Source organism: Lissotriton helveticus, chromosome 7 (genome assembly GCF_964261635.1).
Source record: "Lissotriton helveticus chromosome 7, aLisHel1.1, whole genome shotgun sequence".
Lineage (NCBI taxonomy): Eukaryota > Metazoa > Chordata > Amphibia > Caudata > Salamandridae > Lissotriton > Lissotriton helveticus.
The window spans coordinates 1,608,720,457-1,608,748,317 of record NC_136068.1 but is presented as its reverse complement, the minus strand read 5'-3'; the positions used below and the strand labels follow the sequence as shown (position 1 = coordinate 1,608,748,317).

Genomic DNA, 27,861 nt, shown 5'->3' with positions numbered 1-27,861 from the left:
CAGTGAAGGACATTGCTGGTTAATCCCAGTCATGAATCCAGGGTGCATACAGGGTGGCAGCTGCAATATCAGGCGGGAGTGTCATCTTTATCTGTGGTCAGGAAGGTATTGCCTAAAATTTATAAAGTACCGTTATCCATGCTGCAGCATGATCTGAAACAAGATTTGTAGTCAATCACGCGATGGATAGCATTAATGTGATGTTGGAGTTAAATATAGACTGCTTTTTCAGAACTTGCAGCTGAATGGTAGGTGAGTGTAAATCAGCGTTTGCCTTGGTCCTATAAGAACATTCCTACAAAACAATGTTTTTCCTTCAAAACTCTAGCTTAAGCAATTAAACATAGAACTAATCCTTATTTTCAATGAATATTGCTTCTTAGTCTTCCTGAGTAGAATGAGAGCAATGGGCAATGTAGCCTGTTGTATGGAACAGAGTTGGGCTGATTGTGCCTACATGTGGGCGTATGCAATGTCATATTCCTCAATACCTATAACAAATTATGGTCCCGGAAGGTAGTTCCATAACTGCATGTCTACTATTTCAAACTTGAATGAGCACAGACACAATAACTTGCTCTTCCAAACTATTGTATTTGAGAGGTGTATAAGTGGGTATTAATTGCAGTAATTCCTTTCGGGGAGTGAAACTCACAGAACCTTCTGTACTGAGTCTGGATTTACGAAACATATATTTTGTAAAGAGAGTCTCATCAACTCTGTCCCTACCAGCATCTACCATAATTTATAGTATTGAGTAGTGTAATGCAGACGACACCTGAGTTGTTCTTTATAATGCATTCCCCAGTCTTTCCAGTTCAGCTCCCTGTGATTCCTCAAACTGGAGCACATTCCTGATATTGGAGACAGTCTAGAGTATTGTTGAGGGTAGACCGTGTCAGGCCTTTATGTCTAGCATGAGAGAGTGAGCTTCTGTTTCCCTTTCCAAGGGAACCTACAACATGGTTTGACTGCAAAGGTTTGTATCCCAAGGGTTTTTTTTTGTCCTTGAAAACAATGGCGCTTGCCGACCGGCTGCAGCTCACCAGAGGGGCACTGTGACTTGTGCAGGAGCCACCGCACCCAAATCACCCTGCCTCTCCTCTCCCCAAAATCCCCCAAAACAGCATGGCACTACAAGAGCAGCTCCAGTCATTTATTGTGGAAGGTAGTGCAGAGGTACAGATTAACAGCGTCAATGCGTATCAGCGAAAAATGCGTTGTTCACTTCACTGACCACCAGGATGTGTGTCAATAAATACAAAATGTTAAGTGCGTAAACATAAACAACAGACTTCCCCGGCGTGACTATGGCAGAGCTATCTTGTAGAGGGCAAAGTTTTGTTTTGAGTCCCTGTACAGGGCTTGGACCAGGCCCAGAGTAAGACAGCCATAAGGGATTCATTATGTGAGATTAATGTTTCTGTGGGGGCAACTCCCAGATGAAACGCTTGTCTTGACCGCAACTGAGGGTAGGGTAAGGGCCAGGACCTCAGTCGCCCTTACTACCACCATTGTGAAAGAGGCACCCTCCTCCATAGCCACAGTGAGGGAGAGACCGGGCCTGTGTCTGGGGAGGTGTCCAGTTCACTAGCATCTGCCAGTTCCTCACACCAGTTGCCCTCTGTCTCTTCTAACTGGTATCCATTAGGGTCTGCACATCCCCCAATCCAGTCCTATCATAACAATAAGATACTGGCTCCGTCATGGGGAGTGCGCCCCCGTTTAGTCGACGAAACCGGCGTCAGACTACGCCCGCCTGACTCAGTGTCGTAGTCAGGGATGAGAATTGGGATTACGCCACTGCAGCTCTAGGTCCATCAACGGATCCAAGAGGCCCAACTGGCACCAGGGGCGAATCCGCAGGGGGAAGACCAGTAGGGGCCCTTCCTAAGCAAATGGGGCCTGAAAGCGCTTCAGCAGGGACGGTCCAAATATGAGGAGCATGGCCTAATCAAATTCGCATAGCTGGGCAGGGGTGGCTCCGGCCCCCGGAAACTCTAGGAAGTGCGGAAATGGCCCAGGCTCAGGCTCCACCTCCACAGAGCTAGTCCTCAAGTGTTAATGCTCCCTCGTCAGATGACTTCAACGGACGTGGTGAAGTCAAAGATCTCTGACTTCTTGCACTTCTTGTGTCAGTGGGACTTATTTGATTATTATCCTGACAACCTCAACTGCGAAGATAAGCGCTTGGAGTGACTCCGTGACCAATCTTGGGACCTTCCTCTCTACCAAGATCTTGAGCGTCGCATGTCAAGGAGCTTGAGAGACCGCTCTTTCAAGGCCTTGGGGTGTATGGCATGGCAATTGACACTGCTTTTGGCATTGTGGTCGCACTTCAAGCACCAGTGGCACACTAAACGTGGGTCCGTCACTGACATCTGTTGGTGACAGGCACCACTGGGCTTACCACAAGCTACCGTAGCAGACATCCTCGATGCAACAAGAGACAAAGTCTCTAAAAAATTCCCGACATAACATTGAAAAAAGTCTGTCAAAAAAGTCTAGGGGTAGCTCTTCTCTGGATCTGCCCTGACTGGCATCGAAAAATTGAACTGATACCTGCGCTAGGGTGGCGTCTTTATAGGCAACGCACATGTCACTTCCGACGCGGACGACACCATGTGGGGCAGAGCGACGTAACCTACCAGCGTACAGGGGTACTGCTCACAAAAAATTCCAGATCCAGTATGTTGCCTGTGCAATATTCTACGATAAGGAGTCTGCGACTAGCGCTGCAGCTCTATCACTTACAGCCTATCCTTGTCCATTTTCTTTGAAGAACACATTCCAACCATAATGGTAAGATGCAATAGCAGAAGCAGAGTTCTATGTTACAAAAATGAATCAAATATCATATGGAAGAGTGAGAAATGACATCTTGAAATAATTTGTTTCTATGAAATCATAACATTTAGCAGCACTAAAGGCTTGTATTGAAGGTGGACATGCAACGAGAAGAGAGATGAGAATGGGAAAAGAGATGTGATATGTAAGAACAACTGTGTTTTACTGGCCTTTTCAAGACAGCGGGGTAGTGCAAGCCTACAACAGTGCCTCTACGACTTCTGGAGGCTTGCCTCACCTCCACCATTTCAAGGATCCCTGAGACAGTTACACTTTTTTTTATTCACCCCCCTATTAGTTCAGCACTCCAGAATCCTGGGTTGTAGCCTAGAACCGACAGCCTGAACTTAAGTTACCAGGATAACCTTCCCTCGCCAACCCCCATTCAGTCGCCAGTATTAGCTTTTATTGTTGGATGTGTTTTTGTTTTTCCATTATTTGCTATTTTCGTCCTTAAATGTACTCACCAGTATTATACCCCCTTATTGAAGATGAGTTGTGTACAAGTACTTGTTGATTGCAACGTAAGACCAAATTATAATTTAGACCATATGTTGTTATGATTACCATTCAGTACTGTTGGAGTATCTGCATATCAGTAATAAAAAAACAATAATACAGTTTAAAAAATAAGAACAAGACACAGAATGTTCTCAACGTCTGGCTTTTTGTGATATTCTACTTTGTACCAGTTGCTGAGGTCATGAATATTACCACAGGCAATGCTATTGGCTAGGGAAGATATTCTCATGAGGTGTTAACCTCTGATGTCATTAGCAGTATCATGCTTGTTGGTATTTCAAAAAATTCTAAGGCTAGTATGCCTCGAAAATATATAAGAGGTATTTTTATAGATCTTCAGTAGCTTAAAACAATATAGTACTGATTCTATGGCTCTAATATATTCTCGAGTCTTATATCACAGATAACAATTGATCTAACATATCTTAACAGACAGTATTTGGCTGATGACCATTGATTTAGTATATTTTAGAACCATGTTTTATTGATAATCATAGGTCGAACATTTCTTAGGACCATATATTGTGAGTATCTCTAGATCAAGCATATTTAAGTGTGCTTTATTGCTGACAATCAAACATCTAGAATATCTTATAACTTTTTATTGCAGATATATGTGTAGTATATTATGTGCAGATATTGCTTTTTTTAGGATCTTATATTGCAGATAGCTACAAATTTGAACACGCCAAATGCTAACATCCACATACACTGAATAAACCTAACCATTGAACTTTTTTTTTATTCCTTAAGATTCAAAGCAGAATGGTGATGCTGCGAATGCTGCTCTGGCCAATGAGGACTGTCCCACCATAGACCAGGCCTTGTCACCAGAAGAGAAGTCCCCCGTCACACCTGGTTCAAGAGAGAGGTACAACCGAGACCGAGCTTGCTTCCTGCTGTCCACTGGAGACTTTGCACACTCTCCTGATGGCAACATTCGCAAAGGTATTTGTCATTGATGCACGTTCCCTTCCCCAATCTCATGCCAGCCTCTTCCCCGGCCCAAAGAGGTGAAATACCACTGTTCAGTAGCCTGCTCAGCCTGCACACTCCCTACCAGCCCTGGGGATGGTGGATCTTGTGCACGCTTCTTTCTTCTCTTATCTCCATCCATCTATCTCTTCCACCAAATACCACCATTGTACATCTAATCTCCACCAATTTAAGCATTAAACCTGATATCGGATTTCAGCAGGTCCGGTTAGGAGAGGATTGACTCCGCATCAAGCTGTAATTCAGACTTGCTCTGGGATTTAACAATATGCGGAGACCCTCTACTAATGATAGATGTTTCAAAATATGACATAACGCCAAACATTGTCACTGTAATTAAACATGGCAGATTAGGTGTATACTTATGACCTTGCATCCTGAGGGAATGGATACGCTGGTAATGGTGTCACTGCAGAGCAACTCTGATCAGGTGGGCCGAGATAGTGACAGGAAAAAGTAGAATGGTCGATCTAGAACATTTTCTAGCCTAAAGTGTGGCAGTGGGATCTGAGAAGTAAGATGCAAGGAAACAATGGAAGGACGATAACTAGCTGACTCATCAGTGACAGGGAGTGAACATGCACTCTGATAAAAAGGGAAGGCAACAGATATAGTGGATGGAGAGAGTTGGAGAAAAGTAGTCCTTTGAGACACATTTAAAAAATGACGAGAACATTCACCAAGTAATTGTAGAGAGCGAAGACAGTTTAAATGACATGGAGAGACAATAAAAAATAGTTTCATGTTTTTCCCCACACCATGTTCAGCGACTCCCACAAATACAGTAGACACCTCCGGTCTGTTGATCCTTCATCTCTTCACTGTAAACAAACAGAAGAGGCGTGGCCAGTGTTCTCTGTCACAGAGGCATGATTCATGGTTGTATTGGAACTATGTGTACTGGTTTGGTGGTCAGTGGTTTGGACTGTTCTGAGTGTGTTGTGTGTGTGTTTGTGGCGGTAGGAGGGGGTCCTGGCAGCCATCTTGGTAGTGCTGGCTACAGCACTGCCTGAGGAGGTCAGAAGGTGAAGGGCAGTGGCCAGTCAAGTGTCAGTAACCATAACATACAGCAGACAGCCACAGTGGGCCTCAGGCAGCCAGCACGCTCTTGCTGTTATTGGTATAATCATTGTATCTAGTAGCTGTTTGTAACTTTGTATCTCTTGTAGTGAAACCTTTTTTATTGTAAAGTGCTCTAACATCTTTGGTTAATGCCCACCATATATATATAAAAATGCATAATACATAAACTGAGGTTCTTGAATAAGAACAGGAGAATGCAGCACATATAGGACGTCTACCTGGCCAGTCGCTCTAATGTGTACTACGCGAATCTTATCTGGTGGAACACATGAGGTGAAAATCACACCGCATGGCAGGTTTTTGGGCCAATTACTGTCCAAAAATATTACCGACAAGCATATTCGGGTACAGTGATAAGTAACAAATTCCCAAAAATGCAGGTTAAGCAGCAGTAGAATATTAATACTAGTATGCTGTGATGTGCCCGGCGCTTAAGAGTCTGTTCCCCGAGACATCTGGAATTGGTCTCTTTAGCCCAGGACACCAGTAACGAACTTACAGCAAGATTCCAAGAATCACAATCTGTATCTCGTGCCCCTGACGGAAATTCTAATTGGCTGGTTTTGACACTGGACAATGTACGCGCATTAGTTAAAAAAAATATATATAACTCTCTAACTGTTACATTTGAATACCAACTTAATCCAAATGACGATAATTACACGATGAAACTGGAATGAAATGGAATTTTCTCTAAAGTACTTTAGTAGCTGACACATATGTCAGCAGTGCCACCGACTAAATACCATTTGTTAATGATTAATTTGAATTTATATAAAGTAGTAGGCATCATGATCTGTAACTTGGGTGTTGCTTTTGGGGACCCGCCCTTATTTTTTCTCAACAGATATTAATTTAGAACAAGAGAGAAAAAAACACACAAGGTCTTCAGAAGAAGAAAAAGAAAGACGGAAAAAAGTTTCAGTGTTGACTATCTACCTCAGGGCAAGAGTCAAAGTCTGTACCTTAGAACTCTAGGAATCAGGTACAGTAACCCAGATCTGCAAAAATGATAGTATTTGGCTTTGGTCTTGAGCCTTAAAAGTCTTTACCTCAGGTCTCAAAACATCAGAGACTATTCCCTCTGAGATTTCTATGCAGGCTGTGACTTTTAAACATGGCTGGGAAGGAAGAAGAGGGCCGTCCTTCACCGTCAAATAAATACATTTTAGAAACCCACCTGGATGGTGTAATGGAAAAAATGATCTTGAATTATAGAAAATTGCCTTTTGGTTAGCTGACAGTGAGCTAAGACAGCAAACAAGTAAGAAAGGTGATGCGGGTTCGTGGTGAGGGATGCCCAATGTAGTTTCATATAGTTATGTGATTTTGCATTAGCAGTACGCAGTGAGGCATGAACGTGATGAGTAGTAGTGAAGATTAAGGCCAGGTTTAGTATTTGAATTTAGCAGTTAAGGGTAGGAGGTAGGGACAGAGGTATGGGTTTGACATGCTACTTAAAGTTATTAGTTTAGTTTAGAGACTTATTAGTCATGAATGTTATGAGTGGCATATGGGTATAGAATGGTGACTAGGAACATGGTAGAGTTTGCAGTTAGGATTAGAAATTATGTGTGGATTAACAGCAAAAGTTAACATTTCTAATTAATATTATTGTGAGTTATTTTTAACGGTGAGTGTGAAGTTTAGCTTTAAGGGTTAGTTAGCAATGAAGTTAGTGTTAGCTTCACAGGTTCATTGTAGCAACAAAATGTAATGTTAGCTATTATGGCGGGAATCACTCTCAGGGTTAGGGTTGAGGGTGTTTGTTAGGGAGGAGGGATATGCTTAGTTTTAAGGCTTAGTGTTCATGGTTAAAGCTAGGTTTAGCATTGAGTATTAGCTGTAGCTGCAATGGTTAGGGCTAACATTAGTGCTAGGTCTTATGGTTAGGCTGGAGGCAAGACTTAAGGATAGGGATGAGGTTTATGGGGTTGAGATCAATGTCGGGTTAGCAGTGAATGTTAGAATTAGTAGTGAGGATTAGGCTAAGCAGTAAAGATGAGGCTAGTCTTCAAGGTTATGGTTAGCATTTAGGGATGGAGGTAGCTGGCATATTTAGGATTAGAGTTATGGTTAGGACCGTTGTTTGAATAGGGTTGAAGATTAGGTTTGAGATGAAGGGCGGATTAGTCATGAAGGTTAGCATGAATGTTAAGATTAACAGTCATATTTAGGGTGGGTGGCTATAGTTAGAGTTAGCACTGAAGTCTAGGTGTAGCAGTGACTGTTAAGTTTTGATGTAAGGGAGGTAAGAGTTAGTTCTAATGGTTAGCAATGACATTGAGGATTAGGTGTGGTATTGAAAGTGAGGATTGTGTTTAATGTTTGTGGGAAGGGATAGAACTAGCATTGAAGGTAATGGTTTATTGATTAGGCCTTTGTATTGTAGTCAAGTTAAATTCATGGATGACATGCAAGATGAAGCATTGCTGTGGAGGTTAGGGTTGGGGCTATGTTTAATGTTGCAGTCAAGCAGTGGAATTAAATATAGAAATTGAGTTCTATTTAGGGTTATAGGGATTCAATGAAAGTTAGCCATGAAGATTCGCAGTGGTCCTTAGGATCAGTGGGAAAGGGTTAAGTGGTCCAGTTAGACAGAGAATTAAGGTGTATGTATAGATTAGGGTTAGCAGAGAAGGCTAGTGTTTACCTCGTAAAGTTGATATCAAGAGTTAGCAGCCAAGGCTACCTCTTCAACATCTACATGGCTCCCCTCTCGCCGCCGTCGTAAGAAACCACCGACTTAACATCATCTCCTATGCCAACGACACCCAGCTGATCCTATCCCTCACCAACAAACCCTTGGCCACCATAATCAACTTCCCCAGGTTGTTGCCTCCCGGAGGAAGGACAGCTGCCTCAAACTCAACTCGGACAAGACTGAAGTACTCATCCTGGAACACCCCCCTCTGCCTGGGATTACTCCTGGTGGTCTGCCGCACTGGGAGCCCCACCTACCCCCACGGACCTGGCATGAACCCTCTGCATCATACTGGACTCCTTGCTCGCAATGAACTGCCAGATCAATGCCGTATCCTCCTCATGCTTCCACACACTCCGCTTGCTTCGAAAGACTTTCATATGGATCCCTGCGCACTCATTACCAGTAGGCTCGACTACGGCAACGCACTCTATGCTGGCACCATCCAGAAATTCCTCCGGAAACTATAAAATGATGAAAACGCCGCTACCAGACTGGTCCTCAACACTCCCCACCACAGCCACATCACCTAACACCTTCATGAACTTCACTGACTCCCAGTCAACAAAAGAATCACCTTCAAGCTCTTCACTCTTGCCTACAAAGCCCTCACAACGCTGGACCAGCATATCTGAACCACTGCCTCGCATTTCACGTTCCCACTAGACACCTCCACTCCACACAGCTGGACCTTGCCTCCATCCCTCTGATCCACAAGACTAGAACCGGAGGAAGATCCTTCTCCTACCTCGCCGCCAAGACCTGGAACAACCTGCCAGGCAATCCCCGTTGCTGACTCAATGCAGGAAGTATATCAAGACCTGGCTCTTCAACTGAACCCAGGAAGATCAGCTGCCCTCCCATAAGCGCCTTGTGACCCTCACGGGTGAGTAGCTGCGCTATACAAAGCCTTGATTGATTGATTGTGGGAATAAGATTAGGCTTATTTTTTAGGGCTAAGTTAGAGTTGGTGGTTAGGATTTATGAGGTGAATAACATTTATGGTTTAGGAACTAGTATTAAAGTCCCTGTTATGATAGAGTTAAGAATCACAGTTAGTGGTTGTAAGCATGTTTGATGTCAGCAGTCAAGATGATGACTTTGCAGTGAGGATTTAGTGTGTTATTATTAGGGGTAACAAATGCAGCTTAGAAGTATAAATTGATATTGAGAATTGCTGTTAGTGTTTAAAATTAGGCCTAGGTGTTAAGGTTAGTGGTCAAGGTTGGTAGTGGGAAAAGTTGCATGACGTTTAGGGTTAGTGGCAGCAGTTTCCAAAAAAGTCAGTGTTTACCTTTACCTGTGAGTGCTGGGTTCAGTAATGAGTGTTACATTTAGAAGGAAAGGTTTTTTTTAGCAATGACGGTTTAGATCAGGTGAGTGGTATGGGTTAGGAGTTAGGTTTTGGGTAATTGATGAGTCTTTTTGTTGTTGTTATTTTATAAAGAGCACTGGGAAGAACAAAAAGGTTAAGAGTGGAATTCTTGAATTAATCCCAGCTGCTGGTCATTACGCAGGTTATGTTCCAGTCCATCATTTATTTGCACACTATCCCACTCAAGCTCAAGTATAACTCACCGTTAAAGCCTAAGTTCGGCTTTTTTTGGCCTGGCAGTTCCTGCTGGACTGTTTCTAATGGACCAAGACTGATATACATAAATCCTATTGTTGCCTATAGTGCAATAGTGTGTAAAAAATAATGGACTCCAATGTGTACCTGTTCACCAGTGGCTGAAATAAACTCAAGCATTCCTTCCATCACCTTGTTGTTTGTTACTGCAAACACACTACGTTTGATGGATATACCCAGACCTTGGTCCAGTGCTCGCTGTACCACAGGACTCAAGCTGTACTTCACTGACAAGGGCTAAGTAGGACAAAACCAGCCTGGTGTTGCCTTTATTTCCAGCTGAAGGGCATTGCGGGCTGGAATGTTTTTGTTGGAGTGGGACAGAGACTGATTTGCAGATAGCTGTTCCCTGTCTAGAGTAGCGTAGCAGAGCTTTTTACAAATCAGTGAATTACATGTCAGACCAATAGATCCAAATCTTCCCATAAACCCAAAATTAACTATATAGAATAAACAATAGATTGTTGATTCACAAAGCCGTAAGTTACAGATCAGAACAATTGAAACAATCTGTAATAAATTAACATTTATAGTAGATAGTATAGACTCTTACATTGAGTAAGGGTGCAACTGGAATTCATTATGAAGTATAAAGCATATTTTACAGTTTTTTTTAGTTATGTAAGTAGAATGATTAGAGTGACAATTTAGGAAGGGATTTAAAGTGAGATATTATGATAGGCTGTGGGTCCGTCAAAAGAATTAAAGGATAGCAGAAGTAATGAGGATATCAGAGGTCCAAAGTGATACTAAAAAGGAGGTGCTCCAGGACTACAGAAGGTTTCTTCCTAGGTTCTATATTTCTTATATACATATGGCTCCAGAAGTTTCGGTTTGTTCCTAGGTCCTATATTTGTTCTATATAGATGGCTCCACAAGAGTCTCTGAACTTCCGAGAGAGATTACCATAGAGAATGCTTGCTTTTGTGAGAGGTAGTGAAAGAAATAGCCAAAGTGGATGACTTTATTTTTTTGGTCGGCCATTTTGAAAATGCATCTCAAATCAGTGGTGAGTCATTAAAAAGTAAGGAGAAATGAGGAGATGTGAATGAAGCTCCTGGGCCCTGAAATCAATCGAGCTACACCAGACAGGGATACATTCATGTAAAAGTGGAGTTGATATGATACTGTCTTGATAGAGCTAACGATTGGACAACAAATTTGAGGGCCTTTTCGAGAATGAAGGGTTTTAATTCGTTCAGTGGTCTCATTTGGTATTGGACTTTCGTACCATGAGGTTAACATGAGTGACAATGTTTTCTTAGGTCTAAAATGAATTCTAGAGAGCTACTACACATAATGATATCAGGCTTTCAATCAAGACTGGTAAGTGAGTTCAACAAAATTTTTAATGATAGTTTCATTTGAGACCTTCTGTTGCTTGAGTATGCCTCCTGTCAGTGGAAAACATGTTACCATCACCAGGTATCATTCATCACAGAGCCACAAATCAATACATAAACAAATAGAATAAAAAAACATATATAGCGAAGCTCAAAATTTACTAAAAATATCACCTGCATAGTTCAAACATACCTGATCGTCCTCTAAATCGTAATTGGAAGTATGCTGTAAGTACATCAACAAAGTATGTATAGAACAATCTGGTAGAGAAAATCTGTGCCAGAAAGCAATGTATCCTTCGCCTTTTGTTCTCAGGAGCTGGGATTCACAGTAGGCCAAGAGTCTGTCTTCAGTTATGGTTTATGCTCTTATGGACCCGGTTATACTCTAGACTCTCCCACAAAGTAGTCTCGTTTGTCAAATCCTATGGGATTAGGGGTAGCAGAGAAATTCTGCCTACCTTTATTTGGAATATTTTCATTTCAGTCTTGCTCAGGTGGTGTAGAGTCACTCTATTGTCCTCTGGCCGAATCCACTCTGTAACTTCCAGATCTTGTACTTAAAATAGATGTGAGACCCACGTATACAAATGGTAGCAATGGACGGAGGGCCTAATGACAGTCCTTCAGATTTAGATTAGGATGCTTTTCTACCTCATTTCCATGTGTTTTTCACAGAGAACCAGGGACGAAACTGTTCTGTATAAAAACCTAATGTTACACAGTTTTGGCAATCTCATTCTATGCCTTCCCGGTGAAACACAAATACACATCCATTATGTAAGAGCATCTGAAAGAAATCTAATATACTCTGCTCGATCTTAGAACGGCCGAGAGGATTAAGCAACCACAGCTGGCATCTGCTGTGGCCAGCGTGTTATGAGATGAAGTCCCTGTGCCACAGACACCAATGTATCCTTCTATTCCTTCGAGGTTTGTGAATCAAATATAATTAAATCAACACTTTATCTACAGTGCTTGGCAACAGAGAGAGAGAGACAGCGATGGGACACCAAGACCAACTGACAACCCTGAAACATTGAGTAATTTTCGGCACCCACAACCAAGCTTTTCATTCATGCCCATCTTGGCCAGCCGATGAGCATAGGCCCATTTAGGCAAATGACATGGAGAGGTCAGCTTGGACGGAAAGTGCTAAAGGAAAGAAAAAAAACAAAAAAGGTGGTTTATCAAGGTGTAGGTCTCTCATTGTCACAGACATAATTACCAGTTAGTGCTCAAGGTTAGGATTAGCATTGAGGCCTAGAGTTCATTATAATTGTTAGTAAAGTGTGTTGTGAGGTAGCATTGGAGGTGGGTTTACAGATGGTTAGTAGCTTGAGCAGCGGTGATGATTAAGGTTAGCAGAGTGTGCGTCACCAGATAGTAGTAGGGGTTAAAGAGATCCAGTGGCGTAGCTAGAACTTTGGGCGCATGTATGGGTGGGGAGGGGTGCTGGCGATTCCTGCGTTTGCCGCCCGCGACGGCCGCAGGTAAGAGTGCGGGGTAGGGTTGCCTCAAAAATTCGTACCGCCAGGGGCGGATCGACCCACCCCTTCCGACCCCCCCTTGCTACGTCAATGAAGGGATCCGATTTCTCTATGCAGCGTTTAGGGAATTTAAGGTATAATCTTGTTAAGAAGTATTTCAATTATGTTCAAAAGGCCCATCCTCTAATGTAAGTTTCTCGAGTTATAGAATTTATGGCTGAAGTAAAGGAATTGTCATGGTACGGAAATATTGAACAAGTTTCCTTAAATTTGACAGATCCTAGCCTCTAGTTTCTCAAGAAGTCTGCAATACATTTACAGTTACATTTACAATACATTTCAGCCGTTATAGCAACAGTTCAAATGTCAGTGTGATGACAAAAATTAGCAACTTTTAATAATTCAAGTATATTAAGTACAACATCAGAACCCATAGTACAGCATTTCTTTTATGTCTGTGGCCCACTAACCAAGCCAGTAGACAGCTAACTTTATATATAAATGACATTTTCCTCTTGCCAACCCACAATATGTCTGATTTAAGTGCAGTTTCCTATTCGAATCACACTTAAAAATATGCACTAAACTGTGTGTGCAGGGAGAAACAGTTACACAGTGTGAGAGTGTGGATGTGTGAATATACAGATTGTTGCACATACAGTGTGATACTGTGTGTTGTACTATTACAGTACACACCGTTTATGTTTTGCCATGCCATGCCGAGTTCTCAAATTGTATATATACCTCAATACTTCATCTTGTGGGTAAGACCTGCACAGGGTCTGTATATCGGTTTGGGAGAATGGAGAGTTTAAACTGCAGTTTACTCGAAACATTTTCGATATTTGGTTGACATGGTTAATGGCTAAATGAAATCGTTAATGTATGCTGGTGCACAGCCTCCGGATGTTGCGTTGGCTGAAGTGTGATTCTTCCTTAATATTTGAATCAGATTCTGAATATCGTCCATTTAACATTACTTACACTACCTGTCAGTTCATGTTCACGTTCCTTTGACTACATAGCTGTTCACCTTTCTTTTCACCAATCGTCCCGCTGATACATTCATCAGATTTTGAATCAGACTTTAGATTTTTACATTTTATGAATGACATGATGGTTTCTCCGATACTTCACGGCATTTTATTTAACTTTAGAGTGATCCCTGACGAAGTGCACCACCCCGAAATACATTGTTTTTCGTTTCGTTTATTTCTTTATTTCGGCAATTATTTGCCATAAAAGATTTCAACAGTAATCGTTTCATTTTAAAACAATCTAAAATCCATTTTACACACAATAATAACAATGATAATTGTCATGTATAAAATTAATGAGTTAAAAATCATAAAATTATTACAATCATGGCTGTCTAATTCAATCAGCACAGTCAACTCTTAAAATACATGAAAGCACTCCATGACTTTTACAACTTTAAGCCTTTTTTCCTACGAACAAAGTAGATGGAATAAAGGTATCTGCTGGCACTGAATACAGTAGTTTGTGATGTATCAGATTTAATTATTCTAAGTGCCGTCATACATGACCTAATTCCTAAAAGATTACACAAAGGTTTAATCCACTTTCTTCTGGCCAGCGTATTTGCTGGGCAGAAGAAAAGGATATGCATGTCGTCCTCCTTATGGTTGCCCTCGCACATAGTGCATAAATCTCCTGCAGTTGGAGTGTCATTAGCATTTTTCCGTGACCAACGTGCAAGAGTTGAATTAGTCTTGAGGTTGCCATATCTAAATTTCATGAAAAGGGTTTTAGCTAGTGGGGGCTCAATTTCATCAAGAAAGCTCTCAAATAGGGGTACATCCTTGAAGGTTATAAAGGTACTAACCAATGATCCACCATTATTGCTATTAAATACTTGGTTGTTTATAAAGCCCCAAAACGCCTTTTTTACCACATTTTTTGAATTCGTAGGCAACCTTTCAGGGCTTTTCCAAAATTGAGGAAGACCTATTTTAGAGAACCACATTCTGATATGTTTTAGCCAGGCATTGGAGTTGGATACATCTAAGCACAGTAACTCTTTTAACCCATTCCTATAATCATGCAGTTCTGGAGTCTGCCATAATCTGACCCAGAACATTAGCGGTCGTACAATAGTATAATGATCGGTCCTCTTGAGGTCCAAATCTAGTTGAAGGGGAACCAAGGGCGTGCCTTTCGGGACCCTTACTATGCTACGCATAAATTTGTTGTCCAAAATGTCAAAAGCATTCTTTGACATCGGACCCCAAATTTCAGCGCCATAAAGCGCTGCCGGTTGTACTTTGTGTTTAAAAAGCTCTACAGCTGGTGAAACCGATTTACTAGTACTTAAATTATGCTTGGTAAGAATGGGTTTTGTATTCTGTGCAAATATTACCTTGCTTTTTTCAATCTGTGGGTTCCACGTGAATTTAGAGTCTAGCGATACCCCCAGATAAGAAAAGGATTCAACTAATTCCAACCTTTGGCTATTTAGAAATAAAGATCCATTATCAGTTTTAATAGGATTCAGAGTCATGCATTTTGTTTTTTTTGCATTAATTTCTAACCCTTTCTTGCTGCAGTAATCACTGAATGAATGGAGTAGTGCCTGGAGACCTTTCTTAGTTTGCGAAATTAGAATGGTATCATCCGCGAAAAGTAACGCAGGCACCCTCTCTCCATTCAGTTTCGGCGACTCATTCAAGCAGCCATCTAAATGTTCGGGAATGTCATTCACAAAAAGCGGAAATAATGTCGGGGCCAAAACGCAGCCTTGGCGGACGCCACGCTCAATTGGTATATTCTTAGTGAGTTCACCATTCGGGCCCCACCTTACTTTGGCAAAGTTCCTAGCATGCAACTCGACTATCTGAGTTAGCAGACAATCAGGTAGCCCAGCATTATGAAGGGACCTCCAAAGCAGTTCTCGCGGCACTAAATCGAATGCCGCTTTAAGGTCTACAAAGGCGACATACAAATGGCCCTTTTTAATATGGACATATTTCCAGTAGAGGCAGCAGAGCCTGAAGACTTGATCGATGGTGCTCACTTTACCCCTAAACCCGGCCTGGAACTTTGTAAGGACCATCTTGTCTTCTAACCACTCATTTACACGATTTAAGATATGCCTTGAGTAAATTTTCTGGAGAATGTCCATTAGGCTGATTGGTCGATAGTTCGAAGAGTTCGACCGATCGCCTTTTTTAAAAATTAAGACAATCTCGGCTCCCCGCCAACTATTAGGGAAATCTTTGCTATGCGACAGCGTGTTGCATAAATAATTTATATAGGGTGCCCATATCTTTGTATCGTGTTTATAAAGATCCCCAGGTATTTTATCTAACCCTGGCGCCTTGCCACTCTTCACAGAGTTTAATGCTATCTCTGTTTCTTCAATTGTAAAGTCCAGAGGATCAATAGGGGCTATATGCCGTGGTACTTCACCGTTAGTCTCACTGGGATTCCCATCATATTTTTTATATAGAGTGGAAAAGTGGTTAACCCACGTCATCTCATCGAGGTAGACGTCCTTAACAACCCTCCCTACATGGTTCCCATTCGCGACTAGCCGCCAAAACCCTATTGTGTCCTTTGTTTTTGCAGCTTCTAACATATCAGCCCAGCTGCCCTCCCCCACAACTTCTTTGATGCCGCCTGTACTCTCTTGTAATTTTCCCTAGCAATTCTAACATCTGCTGGTGTTTTAGTTTTAATCGCCAACAGGAGTTTCCCCTTGGCTACCCTACAAAGCTTGTTGTACCAAGGTTTGCTATGAGACATATTACGCAAATTTTGATGGCTCTTTTTTGGCATTTTTGTCACTAATGCTTTCAGTGCCTTGAAAAATTCGTTATGGAGAGCAATAAATTGTTCAGGGGTATTGGTCTCGGTAGAGGAGCCCGTGAAGGCTTCAAAATACCCAACTAGCTGTGAATATATTGCTGCGAGGATATCGCCGTGCTCTAATATATGAGACCACTTCAATGTGCGCCTGTTATTACTAACCAGGACCTCGTCACTTATGGGATTATAAAGCTCTTGTGATCTTACAGTCCCATCCTCTAGAAACAAACCTTCTTCTATCAATAGATCCAGAGGATAGTGATCACTTTCTGTCCTATCCTTCACCTCAAGGTCAACCATGTGGTGCCAAATGGACAGCGAAGTAATAATAAAATCTAAATTACTTTTACTGTTGTTCCTAGAGAAGGTCGTTTTTTTCGATACGTCCAACGGAAGGCGGCCATTGCAGGCCCTAAGTCCATGTTCCGCAGTCAGTTTTACTAATTGTACTGCCAAAGTTGTACAATTTACAGTTGCGATGTTTTCCAGTGGAGGAATATTATTTGCTTGATCTTCCTCCTCAAAAATCTCACTGAGCCCTTTAACTGGTTCGAAATTACAGTTTAAGTCACCGGCTATGATAGTCGCTTCCTTGCCAGCTAAACTACCCAAAAAACAGTCCAACTTTGTTAGGGTAAGCAATTCCTTAGATGTAGATGCGGGTCTGTTGTAAACATTAATTAAATATAGTAGTTTCCCTGCATCATTAGTAATTTTTAAAACTAATAAATCTAAAGAACCAGTATCTATAACTTCGACCCGGATCCTTGGTGTTACTTTAACCCAAGTAATAAGGCCACCTGATGGCCTACCCCTTATAGATGGTACTGCTCCAATCCCATATGTTTTGAAGCCCACCCTATGTGGTGCATCTACTGCCCATGTTTCTTGTAGGAGGCAAAAATCGCTAGAGTCAGTGTACTCTGCCCAATCAGGGTCCCTCAAATTTTTTGCTACACCAGCTATATTCCAAGATATTAGTCTCAGGGTTGCCTCACTGCGACTCTTTATCGATGCTATTTCTAAATTTAATCGCCTTAGATTGGGGACGGTCACTCCCGTTGTATTCACCGTCGGTGAGTTCTCTACAACATGCAATATGTCTTGCTCTCCATGTATATTGTCTGTATATGTACAATGTATTCCTTTTTTAACAATAATAAGAGTGTCGTTTATCCCTCCCTGCTCATTTCCTTCAGCAATCACTTTCTTTGCCTCTTCTAAGAAACTTTCCCTAATATTATAAACAGGCATGGGGCTACATGTGCAAGATGGACCGATAGTGCTAGTTTTGCAATCTATCGTAGGCCTCAGTCAATCCACTGTTTCCAAACAGCTGAATCTATTGTATGTTGGGGCACTCATCCATCGTCTTTGATTACCCTGTCTCTCGCCACTGGACCCACCCTGGGCGTGATAATTGACCAGAGTCCACCTCCCTCCCCCGTCAATGCACTTATTTGGCGGATAAAAGAAGGAGAGTGGTCTGGTATCAATTCCAAGGGGTCCACTAAGGGAATTCCATGCACAAATATGGTTTACAGTACGTGGATCTTCAAATGTTACAATAACGCAATCACCCACGATAGATTTATTTGTGGGACTTATCCATGGTTTCCTACGAACCATCAGGATTTTACTCTTAGAGTGGTGGGGTATGGGTCTTTTCTCATTCAGCCAGTAAGAAACTTTGTTTTTGAGTGACCAGAAGGTTTCCTCATGATGGTTATTTATTTCAGGAACCCCCGTCAACACAGCAACAAAGGGACTAGCGTCCGGTGGTAAATTAATATATCCTCCCCTCACTTTTTCCCCTTTCTGAGTCTCATTTGGATTCTGCTGGTCGCGTTTGGTAACTTTTGTACCCTGGCATGAGGTTCCTTGGTCTGGTTGGGCAGTGGGTGCATGGTTCGAGGCCATTACTTTTGGATTATTAGCACTCTTACCCTTTGCCGGGGACTTAGGTTTGGTCACGTGTGGAGCCGGCATAGCCAATAAGGTCTGAGCAGCACCTGAGGTGCGGTTAGGCGTTGGTCCCACTATGCTGAGGCTTGTTAGGGCTATTATACTTTTTTCAACCTCAAGTAACTGATTTTCTATGGATGTCAATCTTGTTTCAAGAGGGATTAGGAGCTTTTTTAAGATTTTACCTATATTCTTCAGTAGGATATCATTCCCGCCATCCACATTCCTGGTTCCATTTCCTTCCAAATTACCCAAACTTGTTGAATCTTGCGGGCTCTCAGATATCTCTTAGTTTACAACATTTTGGGCCTCTTTGTGCTTACTTAATAAATTATGAGAAGCCAAACCAATCCCATTACCCTCATTGATCACCATACCCCTTGACACCTGCTCTTTTACTATTTTAGATTTTTTCCTAGCATAGGCTGAGGCGTTGGGGCGTTTCCTTTTCGGTATTGCGTCCTCCCGCCTCTCAGGCAATTCCCTCAAGCTAGTGTCATCACCCTGAACATCTGTCTCGTTGAGTTCAGCTAAAGTGTCGCCCTACACAGCTTCCCCAACAGGACTTATGTTATCCATAGATGATTGCGGGATTGCTTCTGTCGAAGTTGGTGTTCTAGAATGTTGAACGGGAATATGGTGTATATCAGCATGCGTGACTAAAGGAGCAGGACTAATCACACGTTCAGGGGTTCTAGCCGATGCTATGTGGCCCAGTGAAGACTTTTTCGACATTGCTAGGTCCTGGGACAGTCTTCTTGCAGCTGCTAAGTCCAGCGACACTTTATGTTCCATTAATTGTATGCCCATATCTATTACAGAGTTAGACCTAGTAATGAAATCATCAAGGGTGCCTGTAAGCAATTTCCCCCCTTTAGCAGCCCTGCTTCTGCTTTCCCTAGTGGCCATTTTTGTTGTCCTATATATATTATAAACAGCACACTAAATACGATGCCTATATATAATATAAGTACAAGATGTAGAGCACAAGAAATAAAAAAACCAAGGGGGGTGGCCCGGTCCGGTCTTAAACGGTCAGGAACCGGCTAGAACGGGCCGGCGCTTCGTCCCGCGCGCGTCCCGCGGTGGCGTAATAGGCGTGTCTTAAGTAGGAAATGAAGGAGGAGTTACGGGAAGAGGCACCAGGTGCGCGTGGTGGTGGAAGCGCACTGACCTGTGGTCCACGCAGTCCCGCACCCCCGAGCAGCAATTCCAAGGGCAGCGGCAGCAGTCCCAAAGTCCCAAAGTCAAATAAAGGGAAGTTCGGCTCCCAAACAGCAGTGAGCTTCGACTACGAGCGGCTCCCGCGGAGCGGGGGCCGCGAGTCGTGTTAAGAAGGCAGCAGGCTCAGCAGGGAGGAGTTACGGGAAGAGGCACCAGGTGCGCGTGGTGGTGGAAGCGCACTGACCTGTGGTCCTCGCAGTCCCGCACCCCCGAGCAGCAATTCCAAGGGCAGCGGCAGCAGTCCCAAAGTCCCAAAGTCAAATAAAGGGAAGTTCGGCTCCCAAACAGCAGTGACCTTCGACTAAGAGCGGCACACCACATTGGATTTCGGAAATCTAAAAAGGATAATGATGATGGTACTTTGAATACAATAAGGGACTGAATTTAAATTCATCCAATAAAACCAACTGGATATAAAACCTCGAGTACTGTTTTTTCAAAAAAATCATTCAAATTTTAAAATCCTCTAGTGATCTAGAGGCCAAGATTGTGCACCGAGGGATCCAGCCCAATCTGGGTTGGACTATTGATTTAAATGAAATCGTTGCCACGTAGTGCTAGTATAATGTACTCTTGAGCCTTTGAGATATATATTTTAAGTCACCTCATTGTATTGCATGAAATCATAACTATATTGGCATACTTTTAAAATTTACGATTAGTTTCAGTGTTGCAAGGTCTTCACCACAACACAGGAGGATTATTTTACTGTAACTACAGTTTAGGTCGAGCCTACCAGACAGCCCAAATTGTCTGGCTGTGAAAGCCATAATGTGAGCCTATCAACATACAGGGACTTGCAGCCCATCCATTACTTAACATCGGTTGGGTTTACTGTCACTCTTATTTGCTTCCTTTCTAAAGGATGGCTTTCCTTGTTACGCCTCTCAATTTTGCATTTTGCATTCCATTGGGGCATAGACTCTTTCCTTTCTCTTTGACTGGCTGGCTTCTATGCTTCCTCTGCTCGCTTTTAGAGAACTACAATTTTCTTTTTGTATAAGCATTCCATAACAGGTTATGTGTTTCCAGTTGTCACCCTTGTGTGCTTTTCTCCCCCCTCCACATTGCTCTCTGCACCTATGTGCTTCTGTCTCCGCCCGCACTTCTGTTGCTCTCTTGTTGCTCCTTCAGCCATGTTCTCTGCCTCGTTTTTCTTCTGTCCCTGCCCACCGTATTGCTTAACCCTCTACCAGCTTTTTTGCTTAGCCACCTGCCTGTTTTTTTGCTTAGGTCCCGCCTGCCATGTTGCTTTACCACACACACCCTCCCCAACCCGCCCCTGCTTGTTTTAAACCAGGTTTTTTTTTATATCTTTCATATCATGTTTGAAAACAGCGCTTTGCACTACTTTTTTCCATTTACTGATCCATCTCAGATTAGTGACTTAAAAAATGCCTGTGTCCCTCTCTGGTGCACATGCGTATTGCACACATGCACGCACCTACAACGTGACGCTGCAGCTGTGCCATTGCTTCTTCTTTCAATCTTTTTAGTCATGCTTCACAGCAGCCGCAATGTTCTATGTCATGGCTAAAACATTGGCTAAGCTTGACGGTCTTAGAGGCAAGACCTGTTTGTTTTTGCCAGTGCTTGTTTTCCTGTGGCAAGCAGCAAAAGTGGACGTTTCTCGATTTCCTGGACTAATATGAAATGTTAGGCGGAAGGGATCTACCAAAATATCTGTGTTTCTCCAGGTTTTTTCTGTAGGAAACAGCTCACCAAAAACACATTCCTCAACAGATTGTTGCCACCCATCAGTTCTTTCTTCACTTGCATGCAAGCAACATCTAATGAGTCAAGTTATATAGGGTATTGAAAGGAGCCTTTCTCTGCTTCCCCTTCAGACACCAAACACCAACTCCAGCAAGGCTTGAGCAGCAGTTATAATTTTTAGTAAAAGATGCACCACGTCAGATTTTGTTACAGCAGTTCCATTCCTTAGGTCATAATTTAGGCTCCAATGCACTTTGAATTCATTCCACGACCTATCTTCGGCTCACAGCCTTAGCAGAGAATTCCTATGGATAACTTATGGAAGAGCTGACTACCTGACCGAGTAGCAGAACTGGTCTACTCTGAAATTCAAGATTGGGACCTATGCCCTAGGTTTGCATCTATGTTCCTGGATGCCTTCTGTACAAATCTTGCCAGATTAATGTGGAGTCTAGAGGGAGCTTTTACGGTCATTGTGAAGCCAGATCATTTTTGCCCAATGGTATGCTGCTTTGACAGCATCTGCACTTTTGTCCTGCTGAGGATCTGCTTGTTTCCATAATAAATTGGTTCTTTGCAAGCAACATGACATACTCAGGCCACTTATAATACAATTCATGAAGCTTTATTCGGCACATATAAAATGACCATAAAAGCACATGGAAAAAAAACACAGAAACATTATACACAAATATTACAAATTTCAGATAAAAAGAATACCAAAAAGGATACAGACATAATTCTTAAAAAAGCATGCTTTTCCGTGCGTTAATAGACTGGTTTAAAAAAGTAGCAGTATAAAAACAGATATTGACAGATTTCAGATTAAATAATAAACTCATTGCCTGATTAACTGTATGTACACCATATTTAACAAACATAGGTTTCAAATAGGTAGTACGAAAGTTCGTGTACAGTTTACAGAATAATAAAAAGTGCAAGGTGCTCTGTTTAGATACGCTATCACACAAACACGACCCTGTTGGATGTTTCTTAAGGTTCGGTAGAGCCACTAAGTGATGTGCAACTCCAAACCTCAGTCTGGTTAGCACTTATGGGATGGCCTGGTCACCATAGCTAGATAAAAGGGAAAACCTTCCGTAATGGTATATCTACTGTAAAACATAACAGTGGACATGGATCCATTTGCTAAAACCCGCTTCCTGGCTCTACTAGCCAAAAATGTAGTTTTCAGCTCTGCTTTTGGTATCAGGGATGCTGCACTTGGGTCGGTTAATGAAATGAAATGAAATGAAATGAAAAGAATTTATAATGCGCAAAAAAACAATAACCCGCAGGTATCAAGGCGCCTAATAATACAATCAGAATTTGAAACAGACGTCCTTACATATAGGCTTGTTGAAAAAGGCGAGTTTTTAGGGCCATGCGGAATTTCTGTAAGGATGGAAGAGATCGCAGGTCAAGGGGGAGATCGTTCCACCATTTGGGGGCTAGCGTGGAGAAAGCCCTGCCACCCCATTTAGCTCTTCGTACACGGGGGGTTTTAAGAAGCAATTTCCCAGAGGAACGCAAGCTTCTGCCAGGGATATAATAGGAGATGATAGATCCAATACCAGTGTCGCTATTTTTAGTGATGGCTCTGTAGGTCATGCAGAGGACTTTAAACCGGATTCGGAGTTCGACCGGTAGCCAGTGCAGTGATTTCCTGGCTGCAGTGGCTGAGGAGCGTTTGGGGATATCCAAAACAAATCTGGCTATGGCGTTTTGGACCACCTGTAAGCGCTGTAGGTGGCTCCGGTTTAGCCCAGCATACAGCGCATTACAGTAGTCCAAACGAGAGCCAATTAATGCAACAGCTATTTGTTTTCTTGCCTGCAAGGAAAGATATTTCCTGATCCTTCGCAGGGTATGGATCAAACCCCAGCAGGTCGAGACAGTTCTGTTCACCTGACCGCCCAAATCAAGGGCTGGATCTAGCATCACCCCAAGATTCTTAGCAGATGTTGTGGGGGAGGGACATATTCCTAATGAGTCAGGCCACCAATTGGCTGACCAGATGTTTTCTTTCCCCCCAAACACCAATACCTCAGTCTTCTCCCCATTCAATTTGAGAGAGTTCTGAATCATCCAGTGACCAACCGCCTCCATACAAGATCTAAACTTGGAGGCGGTGGGCACATCAGAATGGGGAAGAGAGACGAGTATTTGAGTGTCGTCTGCATAAGAAACTACCTCCATCCCGAAAGATCTTATTAGCCTGGCCAGTGGGGTCACATAGATGTTGAAAAGGGTCGGACTAAGCGCCGACCCTTGAGGGACCCCACATAGCCCTGGTCGGGATGGAGATAGGAACTCTCCCAGCTTGACTCTTTGTTCTCTCCCAATAAGGAAGGAGGTCAACAGATCCAGGGCTGCACTTCTCACCCCCACCTCCCTCAGGCGAGATGTAAGCACTGAGGGGGAGAGGGTATCGAAGGCTGCTGTTAGATCTAACAGGATCAGGAGGGTGGTCTGGCCCTCATCTACTGTCGTGCGGATCTAAAACGTTTAAGTTAAATATTTCAGAGAAACAATCAGCAACGTATTTTAACCAGGGAATTTTTCGGTGTTTATCCAGTGATAGACAGTCCTCAATTATAGATCTATTAAAAGATTTTTCATCTTGAAGCCAAATGGAACGCCAAATCATAAGTGGCCTTAATGATAATAGATCAATTAAGAAATGAATATCCAATTCCCGGTGGATCAGCTCAGTGGGGGCGGTGGGGGGTAAACACAAGAGCATTTTTTAAAAAGGAGTTTTCCTCCTGCTGCAGGTTTTGTACACAGCTATGACCCCAAACACCGGCCCCACACAGTGCTATTGAGACACATCTTGCTTGATAGATTTGGAGCATGTCCTTAGTACGTCTGTGCCCAATTTGTGCCGCAAATCTAAAAACACCATGGGCATTTTTAGCCGTTTTATTGCTTATATTATTACATTCATTTGTCCATTTTCTATCTTTTGAGAAGGTTATACCAAGATAGCAAAATGTATCTACTTGTTGCACCTTTTCACAATCAATAAAAAAGGTATTAGAGGATTTGCTTTTTACCCCGCAGGCCATTGTGTGCGTTTTCCCCTTGTTAATGATCAGTTTTCTATCCTTAATAAAGATAGAAAATCTGTCAATCAGGCGCTGTAATCCAAGGGGAGTTCTTGAGAGCAGTACGGCGTCATCAGCGTATAATAACACCGGCACAGGGGCACCGTTGATCTGGGGGGCATCAGGTTTAAAAAAATTTAAAATTACGTCGATTTCATTAATAAATAATATAAAAAGTAGGGGGGGCCAGTACGCAGCCCTGTCTAATCCCTCGTTTGACACTAAATTTAGGGGTACATTCGCCTTTTGTGCCGTAGCGCACACATGTTTGCAACTTTTCGTACAGCTTGGCAAGAAAAAAGATTATACCCTCAGGGGCTCCTAGCTGTAACAGGGTCGGCCATAATATAGTATGGTCCACCATATCGAACGCACTACTTAAATCTGCGAAGCAGAGATATAATGAGCCACATTTGGCTTCAGTGTATTTACCGATCAATAAATCAAGGTTAATACACTGGTCCAATGTACCCCGGCCCTTCCTGAATCCATACTGGCTATCGGACAAGATGCCCTCTCGCTCAACCCACTCTTCTAATCTAACCAACATAACTCTACTCATGATCTTGACTGAGGAGTCTAGAAGAGAGATGGGACGGTAGTTTTTTACATCTGACCTACTGCCCTTCTTGTATATCGGGATTATAATTGATTCTCCCCAGGTTTTTGGGGCCTCAGTGCATACTGCATCATTAAAAACAATAGCCAAAAGAGGGCTCCATACCTCAGGGGCTGCTTTGTAAACATCAATAGGGACCCCATCTGGTCCCTGGGCTTTCCCCCCCTTACTTGCGCGTATGCCAAGCTCAACCTCATTAACAGTGATGTCCAGTGGTAGAACGGTCCATCTACTAGTGTTAGTATCTACACAACTATCTGAGCCAAAAATGTTAGAGAAATGTGAGACCCAGCCATCGCTAGGGACATTAGAAGTTAACTCAGGTATGTTTTCCTCCCTCAGAAAAGGAGAGTTAACCGTAGCCCAAAATAGTGTATTATTAGATAGCTCAGCGGCTTGGTTAAGAGAATCCCAAGCCTGCTGCTGTAACTCACCCTTCCTACGTTTCAAAGCTTGCTTGTACTCTAATCTTAGTTTAATAATTAGATTAGTGTCCCTGGGTTTTTTGGCAAGTGCATATTTTAACTCAGTTAATAAGGTGGTGCACGAATGATCAAACCAACCCGGTCCATTTCTACGCTGTACTCTTTTAGAGCTGGTGAACCTGGCATTAATAGATTTATTAATATCTTTAAAAGCAAATAAAATCCGTTCGCGATTAGTATTATTTTCAAGGATAAGGGTGATATCTATCAAGCATTCTTTAACAATAGAACTTGTTGATTCTTTAGCTTTCTCCCCTATCCATCTAAGTCTGACTCCATTTGGTCTGTGTGGTTCCACATTGGTAACAATGTTTCCTACTCCAGCAGAACTTTCACCCCAAAGGATACATTCTAAAATAATACAATTGTGATCACTTAAAGAGCTCACTTCAATCCTAGGTGACGCACACTAGGGAATAATATTAGAGGAAACAATCACATGATCAATGACTGAACTAGTCTGCCGGTTCTTAAAAGTAGGGATGGTCTGACCCTTTTCATCCTTGGAGAAACCCATGATTTCCATATCATAACAGCCCATAAATGCATGTAATATTTCTCCATAGCTGTTATGTCTAAAGTGCAGGTCATCCGTGCCAACATTATTTTTGACCCCACAGACTTTTTGGGTTGACAGTTCACATAATGGAATATTAAAATCACCCACCCAAATAAAATCAAAAGAAACATTAATTTCTCCAGTATTAGGGGTGTCTTTCATAGATTCACATGCTTGAATATTCCCCGTCGTCGAAGTGGGAGTCCCACGGTATATAAAAAATAGCAATAATGCTAATATAACATAAATGATAATATCATATAATAATAAAATAGAGATAATACACTGTAAAAACCTCTACAATGGTAACTTCCATAGGAAGACAGTATAAGAGAAAAAACTCATTTGTAACATATCAGTGTCCTTATGTTGGTCCAAACTGCAGCCAATCAGGCTTACGCACCCTCTAGAACCTTCTCCTCAGAAGCTCAAGCCCTCAGATTTTCTACCGCACGTCGTGTGAAGGGAGTCTCCCTGAGCTCTGCTCAGTTTTCTTCAAAGTTTGTCTCTTCAAATTCTTTTTCCAAGAATGTCAAGTAAGAAGTCCTTGTTTAGAGCTTGCTCTTCATGTGGGAAACTACGTTTGTTTGAGAAGGACCCCCACCAAAAGTGTATTTACTGCCTGTACCCTGACCACAAGGTGGATGAATGTAAAATCTGTAGAGCTCTTCCTTCTAAGACTCTCAGAGACAGGGAGGGTCGCCTTCTTATATGGTTGAAGCGCCTCCAAGATAAAGAAGATGTTCTGTCAGACGCAGTAAGTCTTCAGTCAGGCTGTTCCACTGTTCCTTCCAAGCGTGGGAGTGTTCAAGACTTGCCTTCTCCTTTTCTTCAGAAAAAGAAAAAGCTGGCTTTGCCTGTGGCACAATCTTCAAATTCTATGCCTTCTGTGTCAACGCCCACGAGACCTGGCTCTCAGGCGTCTTGTCCAGGCTCTATCAGTATTCTGACAGTCCTGACTCCCAGGTCGTCGACGGGCTCGTCGACGACCGTTCCGTCCACAAGATTGGCTTTGCTGTCTTCGTCGACGACCTCTGTGACGACGACGTCTGCTTCCTCGTCGTCGACGACGGTGATGTCGACATCCTCGACGTCGACGAGAACTCCTACGATCCCGTCGACGATCCCTATTGTCTCGTCGGCGACGAAGTTGCCGTCGACGAAGAAAACCTCTTCGACGTCGAAGAATTCCTCGTCGACGAAGGTCCCGTCGACGTCAGCCTCTCCGTTGACCACCTCGTCGACGTCGGCATCGTCGACGAAGAAGGCAACGATGGTTCCGACGACGAGAGCCCCGTCGACGTCGAGTGCTCCGTCGACCAGCTCCATTACGACGGCGTCGTCGTCGAAGAAGGCGACGCCGGTTCCGTCGACGAAAGTACCGTCGACGAAGGTACCGTCGACGACGATACCGTCGACGAAGACACCGTCGACGAGGCTTCCGTCTCCTCAGATTCCAGCAAAGACGGCTCCGTCGACGCACGTTCCGTCGACGACGATACCGTCGACGACGAATCCCTCAGTGGGCCCTACCTCGTCGACGATGGCGATTTCTTCAGCGGCATGTTCAGGATCCTCGTCAGGATCGGGTTCTTTTGCCACCATGCCTCTGGTACCACTGCCTTCCTTGACCTCTGGCAGGGATTCTTCTATGCAGCTGCCGCCTCCTGATCTCCAATTACCCTCGCCTTTGATGGCAACTGATCACGAGACTGGACCTATGGGGGAAGATGATGACGA

General features: G+C 42.9%; 1 protein-coding gene across 6 annotated transcripts in view; it reads left to right on the top strand.

The window, feature by feature from the left end:
- LOC144770588 (voltage-gated potassium channel KCNC1-like) overlaps window positions 1–27,861 on the top strand; it is a 1,394,341-nt gene that overhangs the window by 1,212,447 nt on the left and 154,033 nt on the right. For 2 of the 6 annotated variants that reach the window (XM_078655241.1, XM_078655242.1), the window contains exon 3: window positions 4,123–4,317. The exons of 1 other annotated variant lie outside the window; for it this stretch is intronic. In XM_078655241.1, the coding sequence (XP_078511367.1) occupies window positions 4,123–4,317 (195 nt within the window). Of the gene's footprint in view, window positions 1–4,122; window positions 4,318–27,861 lie in introns of those variants that run through there. 3 more of the 6 variants (XR_013598944.1, XM_078655244.1, XM_078655243.1) reach the window with 3 other exon arrangements.